The sequence below is a fragment of the Chiloscyllium plagiosum genome, chromosome 34, assembly GCF_004010195.1.
Source record: "Chiloscyllium plagiosum isolate BGI_BamShark_2017 chromosome 34, ASM401019v2, whole genome shotgun sequence".
Taxonomy (NCBI): domain Eukaryota; kingdom Metazoa; phylum Chordata; class Chondrichthyes; order Orectolobiformes; family Hemiscylliidae; genus Chiloscyllium; species Chiloscyllium plagiosum.
Window position 1 is genome coordinate 35,275,811 of NC_057743.1, and position 16,529 is coordinate 35,292,339.

The 16,529-nt window shown below is 39.6% G+C and overlaps 1 protein-coding gene across 9 annotated transcripts in view; it reads right to left on the bottom strand.

Annotated features, from left to right (window-relative positions):
• rerea (arginine-glutamic acid dipeptide (RE) repeats a) overlaps nt 1–16,529 on the bottom strand; it is a 558,826-nt gene that overhangs the window by 25,245 nt on the left and 517,052 nt on the right. For all 9 annotated transcript variants that reach the window (XR_006309302.1, XM_043676159.1, XM_043676158.1 and 6 more), the window contains 6 exons: nt 14,065–14,224; nt 10,447–10,539; nt 7,658–7,857; nt 6,628–6,789; nt 5,107–5,220; nt 202–1,541 (listed from right to left, as the gene is read on the bottom strand). Coding sequence is in view for 8 of the 9 variants with exons in the window: in XM_043676159.1 (XP_043532094.1) it covers nt 202–1,541; nt 5,107–5,220; nt 6,628–6,789; nt 7,658–7,857; nt 10,447–10,539; nt 14,065–14,224 (2,069 nt within the window). In the remaining variant the exon portion in view is untranslated. The remainder of the gene's footprint in view (nt 1–201; nt 1,542–5,106; nt 5,221–6,627; nt 6,790–7,657; nt 7,858–10,446; nt 10,540–14,064; nt 14,225–16,529) is intronic.

Genomic DNA, 16,529 nt, shown 5'->3' on the forward strand with positions numbered 1-16,529 from the left:
AAAAACACAAATGACAAACAGAGAAATGGAAGCATCTTTAAAACAAAACCATTGAGTATTTTTCACTTATTCTATTCTGCAGGATGCAACATACATTTTCAATTATTACAGCATTTGGAATAATTAAGTGAAAGTAAAACGAAATGCTCACTGCATTTATCTTCTAAAACTAACAGCACTATAGAATACAATAAAAAATACCTGGCTGACTGACTGGCATGGCTGGGTGCGCTAACAATAGTTGGTTCTGGAGATGGACTCCTGTTTGGAGATGGAGGAGGACTGTCTGGATCGTCTGGCTCATCCTGCATTTCCTCTTTAATCTGAATGCTCGTCACTGTGGCAGGTGGAGTATTAGTGATGCTCCCAGCAGAACACATAGATGTAACAATGGAAGCTGTAGGCTGAATGGTAGAGATGGGTGCAACACTTGAGGTGGTAGATGCTGATGAAGAGGCGATGGCAGGAGCCCCTGATGGGATGAAAGAATGATGGGCATACGGCAGCTGCGAAGGAACTGGGTGCGGTACTGCTTGAGGATGAGTTGCAGTCACCGGAAGGCTCTGAGCTTGAGTTAACACTGGGGGTTGAGCAGAAGGAGGCTGAATCTGTTGAGTTTGAGGCATTAACTGCAATGGAGGTGGATGAACAGAGGGAGTGTGATGGGTGGAAAGGGAGCTCAATGGCTTTAAAGCTGGAGGGGGCGGCAAATTTGAAGGCATTTGTGGGAAGGGAGGTGGTCCTGCAAGGTGGTTTGGTGGTTTGTGCGACTGTGGGTTAGAAACAGGAGTAATTGGTGTTGTGGGGGGTGGCTTAATATGAGGCATAGTCACAGGAGCAGGTGGCAAAGGCTGCTCTCTTGGAGGTTGTGACTGTGGTTGTATTTGGGGAGGTGGTGGTGGCTGTGCTTGGACTTGGGTAGGAGTGTGTTGCTGAGAGTGCGTTGCAGTTGGCCCCTGCGCAGAAGCCGGCTGTATCTGAGGCTGTGGAGGCTGAGGATTGATTGAGAATGGCGGACCTTGCAGTTGGTGCTGTATGTGCGACTGAGCTTGCAGAGAATGAGGCAATGGTTGCACCTGAGTGTGAAGCTGAGGCTGTGTCTGGGGAAGAGGTTGTGACTGAGGTTGCATCTGCTGCTGAATCGGAGGGTGCGGTGATGTTAGTCTCTGCGGATGAAGCTGTGGTGCAGGCTGCATCAGTGAATGAGGGGGTGTCTGACTTCGAGGCTGTGAAACTGGAGACAATTGTTGAGAAACTGATACAGCACAGGATGATGCCGGAGGGGGCATCTGTGGTGGTTCCAGTGGTGCTAATGGCAAAGAGGCACATGGATTCTGATGTACTGGAGGTTGAGGAGGCTGTAATACTTGTTGCTGTGCAGAGGAATCAGAATCACTCTCATTGTCCCTTGGGCTCGGTATACTTGGTGACGTGCTGCGATTGTCTTGATCGATATCCTTTGGATCACTGCTTCCTTCATCATTAACACTGCGGCTGTCAGAACTCTCTCCTTCAGATGGCGAATTTGGTCTACTGATTTCCTGTTACAAATAAAAAAGACAGTGAGTTATCAAATACTATTTAGTGAACCTAATTTTATGATCATTACACATAAGCATAATTTTGACCAACTCTTATCTGACAGAAAGAATGGAAAATTATCAGGGTCCAATTAGGTACTAATTTTAAATCTTAAAGCAGGATTTGATGTCACAGTGCAGTTGTTAGATGAGCCAACATTTAATTAATTTTCCCAGTTTTGACTACACCACCAGTATATATTCCATCACAATAGTGAGCTGACACTGTCCACTTTATAGAAGCCGATGTTAAACCAGGTTGGATAGAAGCCACTGCAGGCAACATACAACACCCAATTTCCTAACTACAGATCCACGATGAAACAGCAAACAGGAAGCTCAAAAACTGAAGCAAGCCACAAATCAATCCAGGTGAGTTTGTCTTTTTAAAACCCCAAGCATTTTGGACTATGTTTCTTGTTCCACAGCTGTCAATCCTGCTGAGTATTACAAGCATTTTGCGTTTTTATTTCAGATTTCCAACATGTGCAATATTTGGCTTTTATATTCATGATTCAGTATTATTCTGGTCCTGTTTTGTTGATTTAATTATAACGAGGAACCCGACTTCTTAAAAATAAATACGTAATATCATTGGGAGCTTACTATTTTTTTCGGGATAAAGATGGAAACCTTGTTTTTGAAGCTGGTTATCAAATACAGCAGTCCAAAAATGCAAAGTTAGAAAGGCAGAAAAACTTGCTCACCAAGTGTAAAAGTAAACTTTTGCCAGTTAATAGTGAAGCTTTACAAAACATAGTTAGTGGCATCAAAGATAGAGGCTCGAGCCCTTTGGTACTGTAATTAGCAGCTGCTGCTTCTATACAGGAGTTTCATGGAGACAATTCTGAAACATCTCAGACTGAACATCATCATTTTCACCATCAAGGGCTTAAAAAGTAATCTGCATAAAATATACTGCCTAGATTACAGAAGAATACAAACTAATTTGCAAGCTAAAAACTGTGATCATATTCGCATATAAATACTAATACCTACATTTTCAATACATGTTAAAATTTCAATTTGGGAGTTTATATTCAAAAATGGGTCTTTTTATTAACATAATGTAATAGCTACATTTTAATCAGCTTGTCACTGTACGTAAAAAGTCACAGTTTAGACAAAGTCTAATTAACTCAGATTTATTTGAGAAAGCCTGTGTTTTAAGGCAAATATCGAGCAGATGGTGGGCCTTTTCTTTCGATTAAATAATTCTGAAGCACTGCCATTTACCACATACTGTACCTACACTGTCGAATCACACCTTCTATTCACCTGCAATCTCAGCTCTTCAACTGAGTCTCTAGGTCGAAATTACATTTTTAAATAAAATACCAAGGAATACAGAATTTAAAATCAGGAACATATTAAACAGCAATTTTATGTGGAAAAATTCATCACAGGAAAAAGGCTAAAGCTTAATTTTAGAAGCACATCTTAGAACACTATTCCTTGGTTTCAGTTAAATACTTTTTCAGCAACGTTCATCTGAGATGGTCAAGGTCATCCTGATCATTTTCAACATTTCAAATCTCTGTATAGCATTTTTCTTTGCTGACAGGGGAGACAAGTACAGTTTATGGTTAAAGTGGCATTGCCGAATTCATTGTGAGATAAACCTACAATTTTTCCTGACCTTAACAGCAGATTGTGGTATAGCTTCATTTTCGATGTGGCTTCTTTTCTTTCTCGAGTCAATTTAGTTATTTAGAAAATGCACACACTTGCAGATTCACCTCACACTTCATACTTGTTTAACAAAATTAGCAACATTAATTCTAGACTTTTAAAACAAAGTATATCACTTACATTACAAACTACCTCAACTGACTGCCGTACAGTTTATTCCATACTGCCATGTTACTGAAAAAAATTGCAACACAATCGCATACTACAAAAAAAAATTGTTACACGACAGTCCACATGTTGCTGTCATTCACAGCATTATCACTGACAATTCCGAATGTCAGAACCCTGCCATGTTTTCCATGCTAACAAATCTAATTAATCATTCAATTTTGCTTATAATGATGCCCATTCAGGTCACAACTAGAGGGAGTGGAAACGGGATTAAACAATCTGAATTACGCAATTTGAGGAAATTGTTACACTCCCCCCAAGTAAAAGCAAAGAACGTCATTTTTGAATTGCAGAGTTCAAATCAATAATGTAATAATTGGTGGTCCTTGTTAAAACACATGGCCAAAATGCAGCCAAGAGGAAGGCCTCTTCAGCAGATTGCTGGCAGTTTAAACAACAATCTGCTGTTTATAAATGTGGCTAATGTTATAAGTAATTAGATCACACACTTTGCCCAGTTTACTCACACCCTGTGGGAGCTCCATCTTGAGTCCTAAGGATCAGTGCCACTGGTAATGACAAGAGGATTAGATGACAGTAGAGGAGTTCAAAGGGTTGTATTTTAGTGCATTTAGCTTCCAGTGGTATTGTTCATGAAATATGAAGATTATGAAAAACTATATGCATTCATCTCCCAATTGTCATTTTGTTTATAAGGAGCTTTTTATCAATTCTGCAGTAACATACACAAGTTTTATCAAATTCAACACGGAACAGTGAGAGACTGCCTTTGCAAAAAGCAAACGTTTTCTTCTGTTACGTATAAATTACTCTTTGTCCAAGCTGAGCTCATTATTTTTTCACCTCACCCTTTCATATTTTTGTTGAATTTGTTTGAAAATTATAAACTAAGTGAAGTTTTGCATTTTGATCTAGCCAGATCAGAGGGATCCGAGGATCTGTGCACAGTTTAGTGTGGTGATAATATTGTAACAATCAGCCTCAGTAATTCCACGTCAGGAAAGGAAAGATCAGCTTAGTTGTCTCACTTCTGGAAGGTGCCACTTTCAGATCCAAGAGTTAACTGTGCATAAACAGGGTATGTTAACTACAATTGGCCAGAATCCCTGGTTGATGTCCCAATTAAGGAGTCAAGTGTACATTTAAGAATGGTTTGATTTTAGTTGACAATAATAATGGCAGGACAAGACTGTGGGAGTACTGATAAAATTACTGGTTTGATTTGGACAGATTGGAGTACATCAGTGAAACAGGATGTCAAATTGTGTAGTCGATGCAGACTCATTTAGTAGCTTCAAGAAAGAACTGGGCGTTTTCTGATTCTGTCAGAGTTTACATAACACACAAGGTGGTTGAGTCACGGCCAATGTGGATTCAGACTAGGTTGTATCCTCTTGAGCAAACAAACAAAAATCAGCTTTTTTCAATTGAGGGATTTGGTTTTTGATTGTTTTTCACCTTTTCCTGGCAACCACATTCCACCTAGGTGGTAGGAGATCTCCAGAGCTGATGGACGGGACAACACAACTTTGTGTGGAACAAGTCACATGTCCAACTTTTGCATTTAAAAAAGTTACCATAGACTTCTAGTGCCATGTAAAAAGTGGTACACTGCATGTTTAGTAATAATATAAAGTCAAACACCAATGAATTATGTATTGAAATCTGAGTAACTGAAGACTGTGTGACCAAGTATACATGCCTGTGTTTTGGATTTCTTTGCATTTAATCTTTCTGATTCTTCTGTATCAGAAGCAGCCTTTTCTCTTTGGCGTTTGGCACTCTTTGATGGCGATGATACATCATCCTTTGATCTCTGTCGTGTAAAAAACATTGAAAACAATATGAGCACAAGAACAACAAACCAGTTACCCAAGTTAATAATGAATGTATTAAAACATGTAGCATCACCACAGTTTCTTTTAAGGAAAGGAATTTTCAAAACAAAGAACTTCAAGTAAAAAAGTGAATCTTGATTTTAATTTGCTGCATAAACTCAATGTTCCTAAGATGAACAATAAGCCTGGACCATTTTCTACTGCAAGGCCTGCCTGAACATGACAAGAATTACTACCTTGACCGTGGGCAGAAGTCAGATTTCATGTCATCAGGATCCTTCATGGGGAATACAAGATGATGTCCTTTGACATCAAGTTGGGGTAGGTCAGGGAAAGAGGACCTTTTTTTTGTGGACAGGAGGAATACTCCTGCCCCACAATGAAATCACTACAATTTCAAAAACGTTCTTCTGCTGGGCCTCTTCTGGCCATGGAACCTTGTGTAGTCAGTTTTCTCTGATGGGCCCAACATTCACAAAGTTTGCCAAGCCTTTACTAAATTCACATCAGGGTCCTATTTGTATTACAGGACTGCAACTTTGCACACTGCGGACGCCACTGAATTAAAGTGGCTACAAGTAGGAATGAGGTATGAATGAGAAGTAACAGGCCCTATTTTAAAGGCCTGCACATCTCATTCTACAGTAAGAAACATTTTCACCAAAGCATATGTCAAAGGCACTACCAACTGGAGTATGTATTACAGGTACAATTTCAAAATGTTTACCTCCCACAATTCAGCAACAATAATGGTAACATACATCAACCATCAGTTATTTTACTGATTCATTAATCTTTGTTGCTGAATGGCATCTTTCCCACAAAAATATTAAAATCGGGATTAATTTTGTGATTAATTCAGAATAAAGGAGACCAATCGCGATTTTGTTTCAACTAGAAAACAGATCTATGGCACATGAAATATAATCACTGCTCTACAACAGAATTTGTTGAATATGAGTCAATGTTTGTGTTATTACCATTCACAACATCATCTAAATCTACTAAACTTCAAAATGAGACTGGATTTTGTTGAATTTTCAAAATATAGCTTATTAAAAAATTTAAGGAAAAAAACCTTTATTTTCTGATGCACCAGATCTAAAGCCTTATGTCCACAGCTTTAAGATGATCTCTTCTCAAAATCACAGAATTGTTACGACATAAAGGAGGGCATTCAGCCCATGATGCCTACACTGGCTCTTTAACCAAAGATCATTACCTAGTGCCAATCTCCTGCTTTTCCCCATACCCTTGCACACCAGTTCTATCTAATTATCCAATTCCCTCTTGAATGCCTCAATTGAACCGGCCTCCACTACATTTCTAGGGAGCTATGACATGGTAGTATGCAACTGCTTTCACAATGATTATCAGAACATTACCTTGCTGGATTTTTTCATAGAGTCTGTTTTGCTATCATTACTGGATGTGCTGGCAGCACTGGGAGAATTACGGCCACTGGACCTGATGTCTTCATTGATAGGCGAGGTCCTACCATCAGGGCTGGCTGTCTGCTTTTTACGACCACTGCGCAGTGAAGACATCTAATTGACAATAAAATAATTATTAGACCCGCATGCATTGGGGCGATTAATAATTCATAGGTGCTTTTATAACAATGTTAGCTTCCAATTAATATTCTCCAGTTAATTATTGGTTAACGTTGGTGGCTGAGATTCCATTTGCAATCCTTCTACTTTTAATAAGAAAAACTGTAAGCTAATTCTGAAGGGACAAGCTTCCCTTCTATGTGTTCAAAGGAATTACACAATTACTTTGACAAGACCAGCTCCTGTAATTTGAACACTTTGTTTAATCCCATTGTAAATACTGGAATTGCTCATCTTTTTTAGCCTGATTCACTGTCATTTATTTCAAATCCTGTGCCCAGGTACTTTAATCAGGAGTACTCTGCAAATTAAAACCCAAACGTTTTAAAGTCCAGCATTTGTTCTTCAAACTTCTAGTGTTTTATTACCTGTAAGTAGGACAAGTGTTTTTTTTTTGTTGCAAAATAGAACTCGACTTTTATTATTTTATTAGCCTTCGATTGATTTCATATTGAATGACAATGAGTTCCTATAAATTTGAAATACAGAATACCCCAGAGAAAACACTTTATTTATGCTATGTGGATAAAATAACAACATTAAATCACAGCTGCTCGATGTCATCCAGGCAGCATGATCTAAATGTTTTTAAGAGAAATGATGTATGCCACTACGTGCCATACTGCATCACAGGTCTGAATTTCAAAAGGCAACAAATTAAAGTATATGCTTGTCCTAAAGTGCATTGGAGGATTTCAAAGAACATTGCCAAACTACTCACCGCATCTGCGTCACATTGATTTATGTAAATTTAGTCTCCTATAAATATAAAATATGAAAGAAAAAGTAATGACTCTCATACCGAGCCCCTGCTCCTTCTGGTCCTCATGCTATGTTTCCCACTGAGCCCATCTTCTTCTTCTTTGACTGGTTTAAACATAAATGGTGGTGGATCCACTGGTTTATCGATAGGCGGCAGTTCTGCGTATTTCTTGAAGTGAATTCGACACTCTGTGCACAGTAATATATTGTCCCTTCCTCCGTGGTGCCAGTCTTTGGATGCTGATTTTTTTAAAAAAAGCATATTTTCTATCAATTTCATGATACAACTATTACATATTTACATCAAGACTAGTGAGAAAGCTGTACAAGTTGGATGAACTCTAACTGCATCTTAGCAATGCGGCACATGGAAGCTAAAACGAAAGATCATGAAATAAGTTTCCCCTCTCGCCTCACTTACAGTCCCTTCCCTTAAATTTATTGTTCATTATCATAACATTAGATTAGATTACTTACAATGTGGAAACAGGCCCTTCGGCCTAACAAGCCCACACCGACCCGCAACCCACCCAGCCCCATTCCCCTACATTTACCCCTTCACCTAACACTACGGGCAATTTAGCGTGGTCAATTCACCTAACCTGCACATTTTTGGACTGTGGGAGGAAACCGGAGCAAACCCACGCAGACATGGGAAGAATGACTGTGTGGAGTTTGCACAGTCGCCTGAGGCAGGAATTGAACCCAGGTCTCTGGTGCTGTGAGGCAGCAGTGCTAACCACTGTGCCACGGTGCCGCCCAACATTGCTGTCTCAGGTGGCACAGAATTGTGGCCAACAAAGATGAAGGCAATTGTGGGCGGCACAGTGGCTAGCACTGCTGCCTCACAGCGCCAGAGACCCGGTTTCAATTCCCGCCTCAGGTGACTGACTGACTGTGTGGAGTTTGCACAGTCTCCCAGTGTCTGTGTGGGTTTCCTCCAGGTGCTCCGGTTTCCTCCCACAGTCCAAAGATGTGCAGGTCAGGTGAATTGGCCATGCTAAATTGCCCGTAGTGTTAGGTGAAGGGGTAAATGTAGGGGTATGGGTGGGTTGCGCTTCGACGGGTCGGTGTGGACTTGTTGGGCCGTAGGGCCTGTTTCCACACCAAATAATCTAATCTAATCTAAAAATCAGAGCAGAATTTTTTTCCTCTTCTACTGTTACATAGTACTCATTGTTGAACAGAGTGCTATTAGATCCAATTATTTTTCATTCATTCAGGAGATTTGGGCTTTGCTGTAATTGTCCATCCTTAATTGCCCCTGATGTGGTGGTGAGCTGCCTTCTTGAACTGCCACAGTCCATTTAGGTAGACCCACAATGCCATTAGGGAGGGTGCTTCACGATTTTGATCCAGCAAAAGAATAATGATGCATTGCCAAGTCATTCCTTGGAGGATAAATTACAGGTGGTGATGCTCAATGCATCTGCTTCCCTCGTCTTTCCAGACAGCAGTGGCATTGGGTTTGGAAGGTGCTCCCTTAGAACCTTGGCGAATTTCTGCAGTTCATCTCTTAATTGGCACACACTGCTGCTACTGAGTGTTGGTCATATTGGGAGTTAATGTTTATGGATGTGGTACCAATTCAGCTTTCTTCTGGGTGATGTCAAGATTCTTGAGTGTTATTGGAGCTGTCAAGGTAAGTAGGGAATATTCTATCACATCCTGACTTGTGCCCTGCAGATGGTGGACAGGCCATAGGAACTCAGAAGGTGAGTTACTTGATGCAGGATTCCTAACCTCTGACTTGTTCTTGTAACAATATAGCAGTATTTATCTGTCGAGTCCAGTTCAGTTTCTGGTCAATGGTAAACCAAGAATGTTGATAATTCGGGTTTCAGCAATGCTAATGCTATCGGAAATATTGAATGTCAAGGAACAATGGTCAGATTGTTTCTTGTTGGAGATGGTCATTGCCTGGCACTAATGTGGTGTGAATATTACTTGCTACTCAAGTCTGGACTTATTTGTTCAATATTTACTGCTTCATTATTTCAGGAGCTGCAACTTGTGCTGAAAACTGTGCAGTCATTAATGAATATCCCCATTTTTGACCTCATGATGGAAGAAGGTCATTGATGAAGCAGCTGAAGATGCTGGGTCTCGGTCACGACACAGAAGAACTCCCACAGCCATGCTCTGAGGCAGAGATAACTGACCTCCAACAACCAAATTAAAGCTATTAATTTTCTCCAAACCCAAATGAATTACTTCAGGTGCTCCCTTCCATGACATAATCCTACAATAGCTACAAAACGAAGGGCTTGAAGGAAATGAAAATAAAATGGTCAGAGTATATAAGTGTAACAGAGGAATGTAACTACTTAATATCTCTATTTGCATGCTCGCAATTTCAAAAAAAAGACTGTATTCTGCTGACTGGACAGCAATCACTAAGCAACTGCTAGTCTAAATGGTATTATTATAATAATGTACGAACTCCACAACACTGGCAACAAGAGGACCTGTCTGAGGTTGTTACTGAGTACTGCATCAAAAGTGAGGGCAAGGAAGAGAGAAAAAAATGATGGCGATGTCTTCTAAGTAAGCTAATCATGCCAACGACATTATGAATTGGATACCTGTGTACAGGATCTCCTTCACTCACTTCAGCCTCCGGTGCAGTTGTGCCAGTATCTGCACAACAAAGGGCGCCAGATTTTAAATGGGTTCAATAAATATACACTTAAATAAAACCTAGAGTTGCCTCTGGTTCAGCACCTATCAAGGTTTCAATGCACAGATACTGTCACTTAAAAACAAAGTACTGTAACCGAACTCATCTCTCATTACTTCTCACAGCAGGAATAATGAAAAACATCATACTGGTGGTGAAGCAATGACGACAGGCGTAGCCCTTCAGCTCCTGTTCACTATCTTCACTGTCAAAGTCATCCTCACTGGCGGAGCTGAGATCCACTAGGAAAAGAAAATACTAAAATAAATACTTTTGCCAAAAAGCTTACGGTGAACATTTGCAGACAATTCATTTCATTGCTTGGGTTGACATCAAGGAGTATTTGTATTTTAGGAAGTTGTGAAGGTACATAGCTGGTATTTTGAGCAGTGATCAAGGAGGGTGGGGGGGGGGGGCAGGGATCAATCTGCAACTAGGCTGAAGTATTTTGTGTTTTAACAGAAATTTTTTCAATCCTTTACTGAAGCTGCACTTGCTCATTTACTCAAAACATATTTCTGTATATTATAACTTGTTTTCAAATTGTTAATTTTATTTTCAATGTAGGAATTACAACTGCTAACATATATTTTACAATGTTCTTCCACAAAATAAACAGTATTGTATTCCTTCTGCTCAGACATTCTCAATGTAGAATATTCTTTATATGTTTCTATGGTAGGCCCCTAGATGGGTGAAAATATGGAAAAAGAAAACTGTGAAATGAAAACCACAAGCAATGATGTCATTCGATAATTGTATGCCTCGTATTTTATCAAGCTTCAGTGAATGCAGTCAAAACTGCTTTGCATGATCCTTTTCAAAAGAAAATGTTATCTTTTGTGCTGCGAGCTCATGGCCACTTAACAGCATGCAAAGTACAGACTCTTGAGCTAATTAATACATTAGCGCTCAACTCAGAAGTTTTGCAAACTGCGAGCAGAGTGGATCTAAAGGCAGTTCTTCAGTATCCTGCAAACAAACTGCAAATTGTTATTGTGAACCTGCAGCACAAAAAATATTTAAGTGAAATAAGCTGCACTACAACAGCTTGTACTTCAGCTACCCTCTTCCCCAAGGTTTATTATATAGGAAGACAAGAGCAGGAATGTGATGAGAACATCACTACCAAGCTCCTTTGCCAAGTCACACATCAACCTAAGTTGTACGTATTGCTGTGCGTTCATTCTCACTAGATTAACTTTCTGCAATGCCTTAACTAGCAGCATTGTGGAAGGACCATCGCCAAAGGTTTTTAATGGTTCCATGTCGTCCACTAACATCTTTTAGACAACCTGAACGGCAGTGAATATTGTGCTGTCAGGAATGTCCTCATCAAAACAACTAACAAAGAAAAAACTGCAACCCTAAATAGGAATTCTCGCTTTATCTTAAATAAAAAAATATAAATTCAGGATCATGATTTATATTTAAAAGCTCAGTCCTTTTTACATCACAGAGCTGGATTAAATTACTCGTTCCTTTAAAATATTTTGAATGGTTTCAAATATTCATGGGATGTTGGCATTACTGGCTGGGCTATGTTTATTGCCAATTCCTAGTTGCCCTGGAGATGGTAGTGAGCTGCCTTCTTCCACCGTTCTGTCCTTGGAATGTAGGAACATCCACAATTGCTGTTTCAGTGTGGGGGGGGGGCGTCCAGGCTTTTGACAAAGTGACAATAAGGATATTGCTCCAAGGTGGGATGGAGCGTGACCTGAAGGGGAACTTGTAGAGGTTACAACACATCTGCTGCTTTTGTCCTTCTAGCGGGTAGAGGTTGTAGATTTGTCAGGTGCTGTCAAAGTAGCCTTAGTGAATTTCTGCAATGCATCTTGCAGATGGTACTCACTGCTGCATTGTGTAATGCTGTGAAGGGCGTTAATACTGAAGGTGGTAGATGGGGTTCCAATTAAGGCGGCTGGATAGTATCAAGCTTCTGGAATGTTTTGGAGCTGCACTCATCCAGACAAGTGAAGAATATTCCACCATGCTCCTAGACTGTGGATAGGAGAAAGTGAGGACTGCAGATGTTGGAGATCAGAGTCAAAAAATGTGGCATTGGAAAAGCACAGCAGGTCAGGCAGCATCCGAGGAGTAGACAGTCGATGCTCTGGGCAAAAGCCCTAGGCACTGGGGAGACAGTAAGTAAGTCACTCACTCAGAATTTCTAGTCTCTGGTCTGGTCTTGTGGCCACTGTGTTTGTATGGCTAGTCCAGTTCAGTTTTTGGTTAATGGTAACTCCTAAGATGTTGACAGTGGGGAATTCAGCAGTGTTAATGCTATTGAACATCAAGAGACAATAGTTAGATTCTCTCCTGTTGGTGATAGGTCATTGCTTGGCATGAATATTACTTGCCACATATCAGCCAAACCTGGAGTCTGACCAAGTCTTGCTGCCATATGGACAGAAACAGGTTCAGTATTTGAACAGTCATTAGTGGTCCTGGACATTGTTAACAATTGCACAATCATCTCCACTTCTAACGTCATAATGGAGGGAAGGTCACTGATGAAGCAGCTGCAAATTGTTGGGCTTAGCACATTGCTCTGAGCAATTCCTGCTCAGAATCTTACTTATTGAATACTTGATCCTTATTTATTGAGTGGTGCAAAATTCTAAGTGATGGCCTTTCAATGGCTCTATGTCACATCAACTCCATTCTAAAGAAATAGCCATCGCAATGTTCCAGGATTTACCTGCGATGCTGCCATTTGTGTACAACTCACCAGCTGGCGAGGATACAGGGGGCTCTTTAAATAAGCACTTTAAGTCCTCTGGAATTCAGAGTGCTGAACCAACTGCATAGACAATGTTTATAACTCAGTGTGCAAATGTCCATATTGAAAGAGTGTCGAGTTTCAGAGTAAAGCTAATGCACCAGGAGATCTAGTTGACCTATATAGGGCACTTTCAAATGGGGCATAAGAAAGGAAACTTTAGAATCATCTTCTGTTAGACAGTACTTAGCCTCCTTCTACAGATTTATAGATATAAACAAATACAAAAACAAAATTGATGCAAGGAACAAAGCCCCATTACTGGCATAGGGGCTATACTAAATTGTTGGTTTCCTTTATCCAGCATTGCCCTTATGACTCTAATGCCAACAATATTTAATCAAGTCCATCAAAGCAATTATTAATGTAATTTTGGAACTAAGTACAACACCTTATGAGAGCGAGTTTTGTCGTGATTGCAACTACTGTGGTTCAGTGCATTACACCAATGAACAAGTGCAGAACAAATACATTTGCCACTTTTGGTATAAATAGCATTATTACTATTCACTGAAAAATTATGGAAGTTGTCTGAGCATTTGATTTTCATTGCTTTTAGTAAGGATAAGACAAATCCTGTCTTTATACCCATAAATACTAAGAATTACAAATCTATTTCTAGAATTTGAAAGACAAGTATGGTATTTAGGTCTGTTTCATAGCAATGAATATTCAGAGGTAAGAACTTAATGAGCTAACTAGTGTTTAACTAGTGAGAACTTAACAATTGTTATGGTTTAAGCTTCAGCCATTGTATTGCTTGTGATTTAAAGTTGTTAAAAAAATTTAAAGCCACAAGCTACTTTCAGACATCAAAACTTTCCAGTTCATATATGCATCAATTCAGAATCTACTATGTTAATGAGAAATCAGTCTAAAACAACTGGTTGTAATGGTTTGGATAATTAGCTAAAAGTATAAATTATTTAGCTCTTTGTGTTATTCTCAATTCAAAATTCTGACAATCAACATGACCACAACTTACAGAATTCACCAGATGGTGGCCGAGATGGATTCACTGGGGTTGTTGCAGTACGTGTCTTAATTCTTCTAAATACTGCCTGCCTGCGGTGTCTTCGATGAGCACGAGAGCTAGCTGCTTCAGGTGTCTTCTTCCAATAGTAATAAAATGTCACCAGTTCACCCTGCAATGGAAGAGAGTACAGGTTCACAACATCACGTAGACTGAAGAATCTCCTTGGATTCCAAACTTTCATATTTTGCAATCATTACTAATGAATATAAATGCAAGAAAACATTATTAAAAAGCCTGCTGTGACTTAATGACTTCCACTGTGATGCTCTTATTGTCAAATAGCCAGTTGAGTCTCAAGATGGACAAGTAGCTACCTTCCCAAAAACCCTTGAAACATGCCCCAATAAGTGATCCTCTTCAGTATCTAAGGGCAATTAGGTGTATTTTAATCATTTATATTGAATATGTAGTAATCATAAATACTGCACAGATAAACCTCTTCATAATCAGGTGAGCTTTCCATTATTATGTGGCTTATGAGAATAATGTTCCAAGATGCTATTATTATTGCCAGGCATTGAAGATCAAGTGTTTTCTGCTTCAATTTCCTTTGAAAGCACAAAATAGATACAACATTAAGTACAGGACGTGAAACGGAGTTTCAGAATGAATGTTTCCTTTCACCCATTTTGTCAGCCGAAACCTGTAATTTCCGTCATATACCATTGTCATCTCAGCAACACTGGTCTTCTTTCAACATCTGTCATGATGTGGGGCCAGAAATACGGATTTTGTATCTTTTGGACGAGAGAAATAATGAAATTTGAAGTACTTGGGCTTTAGCTGAGAATTTTTTTCAAGTATAGTGGTCTGGATATTTGGGAAACAGAAACAGTAAGTGGCTCTTATTCTGCTCAGTTGATACAAAAGTTGATAGTGGGGAACTTAAAATAATCAAATGACCTCAATTATCATACTCAGGTGGCAAAATACCTACTTCAGGTGGACGATTAGACGTTGTCAGCTGTCAAACTGGCAAATCACAGGGCGGATTTAAGAAGGAAACTGATCCCTGCAGCGATCACATTTTATACACAAATGGGCCCACTGGCGTTCAGTTTTGTCCCCCAGCAGTTTTAAAACAGAGAAATTCCTATGTCTCCTCCTCTGCGTCCAAAGGGGTTAAGAAATTATTTATGAACAGTGATGCCATACAGGAGATAATTCCTGATATTTAACTCCAGTGACAACAACAGAACTGAATATCCTGTGCTGCGTATAATGGTAGCTGATTCAAGTTCATCCACTTTGCACTCTCACCCAACGCAAACTTCTAGTCCACCGACCCTTTCTGGCACACGTTTGCTTGGAACACTATCAGCTGTCTAGTGGCTTTGCAACCAAACCAAAACTTAGTACATTAAACATTCATATTGTAGTTCGACATGATGATTCAGTTTGGCTTTTGACTTAAAACGATCTCAATCAGTATAAAAAACCTTAGTTACCCTCAAGGTTCTGACTGAGCTGATTTTTTTTTAGTAAATGAACACATAATTCCAGCACCTTTTGCTCAGCAAATGAGAATTCAGCTCACAGAAGAAAAGGCAGAAAGTGGATTTGAAAATCCAGTCCAGATTTCATTAGCTATCCTGCTTTGCATCACTGTTCAGGGATTAAGAGTCCATGTAGGTTGAAGTGCAGTGAATCAAACGGATTAGGAACCACACACTGGTAACTGTATGGGCGGCAGTGTTCATGCGTAAACAAAATAACATGTCGGTCTGGCTGTAAAAAGGAACAAATGGGACCAAAATGGTTCCTAGATTCAACGTGCGCATAGTCAATTGAACATTAATCAAAACATTCTCCGAATCTACAGCGACCAAAAAAGCTAACGCAAAAACCAATACTTTGCTGAAACATGAACACAAGCAAATCATTGATCAAAGATCCTTTACTAAGAAGTGAGACAGGCAAATTAGCTGCTGACTTTCAGTGTACAAACTAATAAGCATAAACGGTATTGGCAAGAACAGCTTGTAATGAATACCAAGTTTCCAATACTATGTAGCTCAGTACACGATTAACCCGATTGTCAACTTGGTTTCCTCTTGCGCCTCCTGTGTTCTGATTAACTTCCGGTCACTTGTTTTAAGGTGCACAACAGCTATTATTAACTTAACAAAATGTTAACTACCTCATGTGAGAGCATATATTTACTTAGCACCCAATCGTTATCAGTCCACGAGATATCCAAAACACAGTACAGGCAGCAGTGCGCTTTTTCCAGTGCCATGTTTTTATTGCCTTGGGCAAACAAAGGTTTAACACCATGCAGGGATCGATATAATTTACAACCAAAAACAGTTGTGGCACAAATTATGCCTGCTACATGCACCATAGCTCACTGCAAAACTACAGAACCAACGCAAAGTGATATGAATCCAAAGAAAACCAATATGCATTACCAG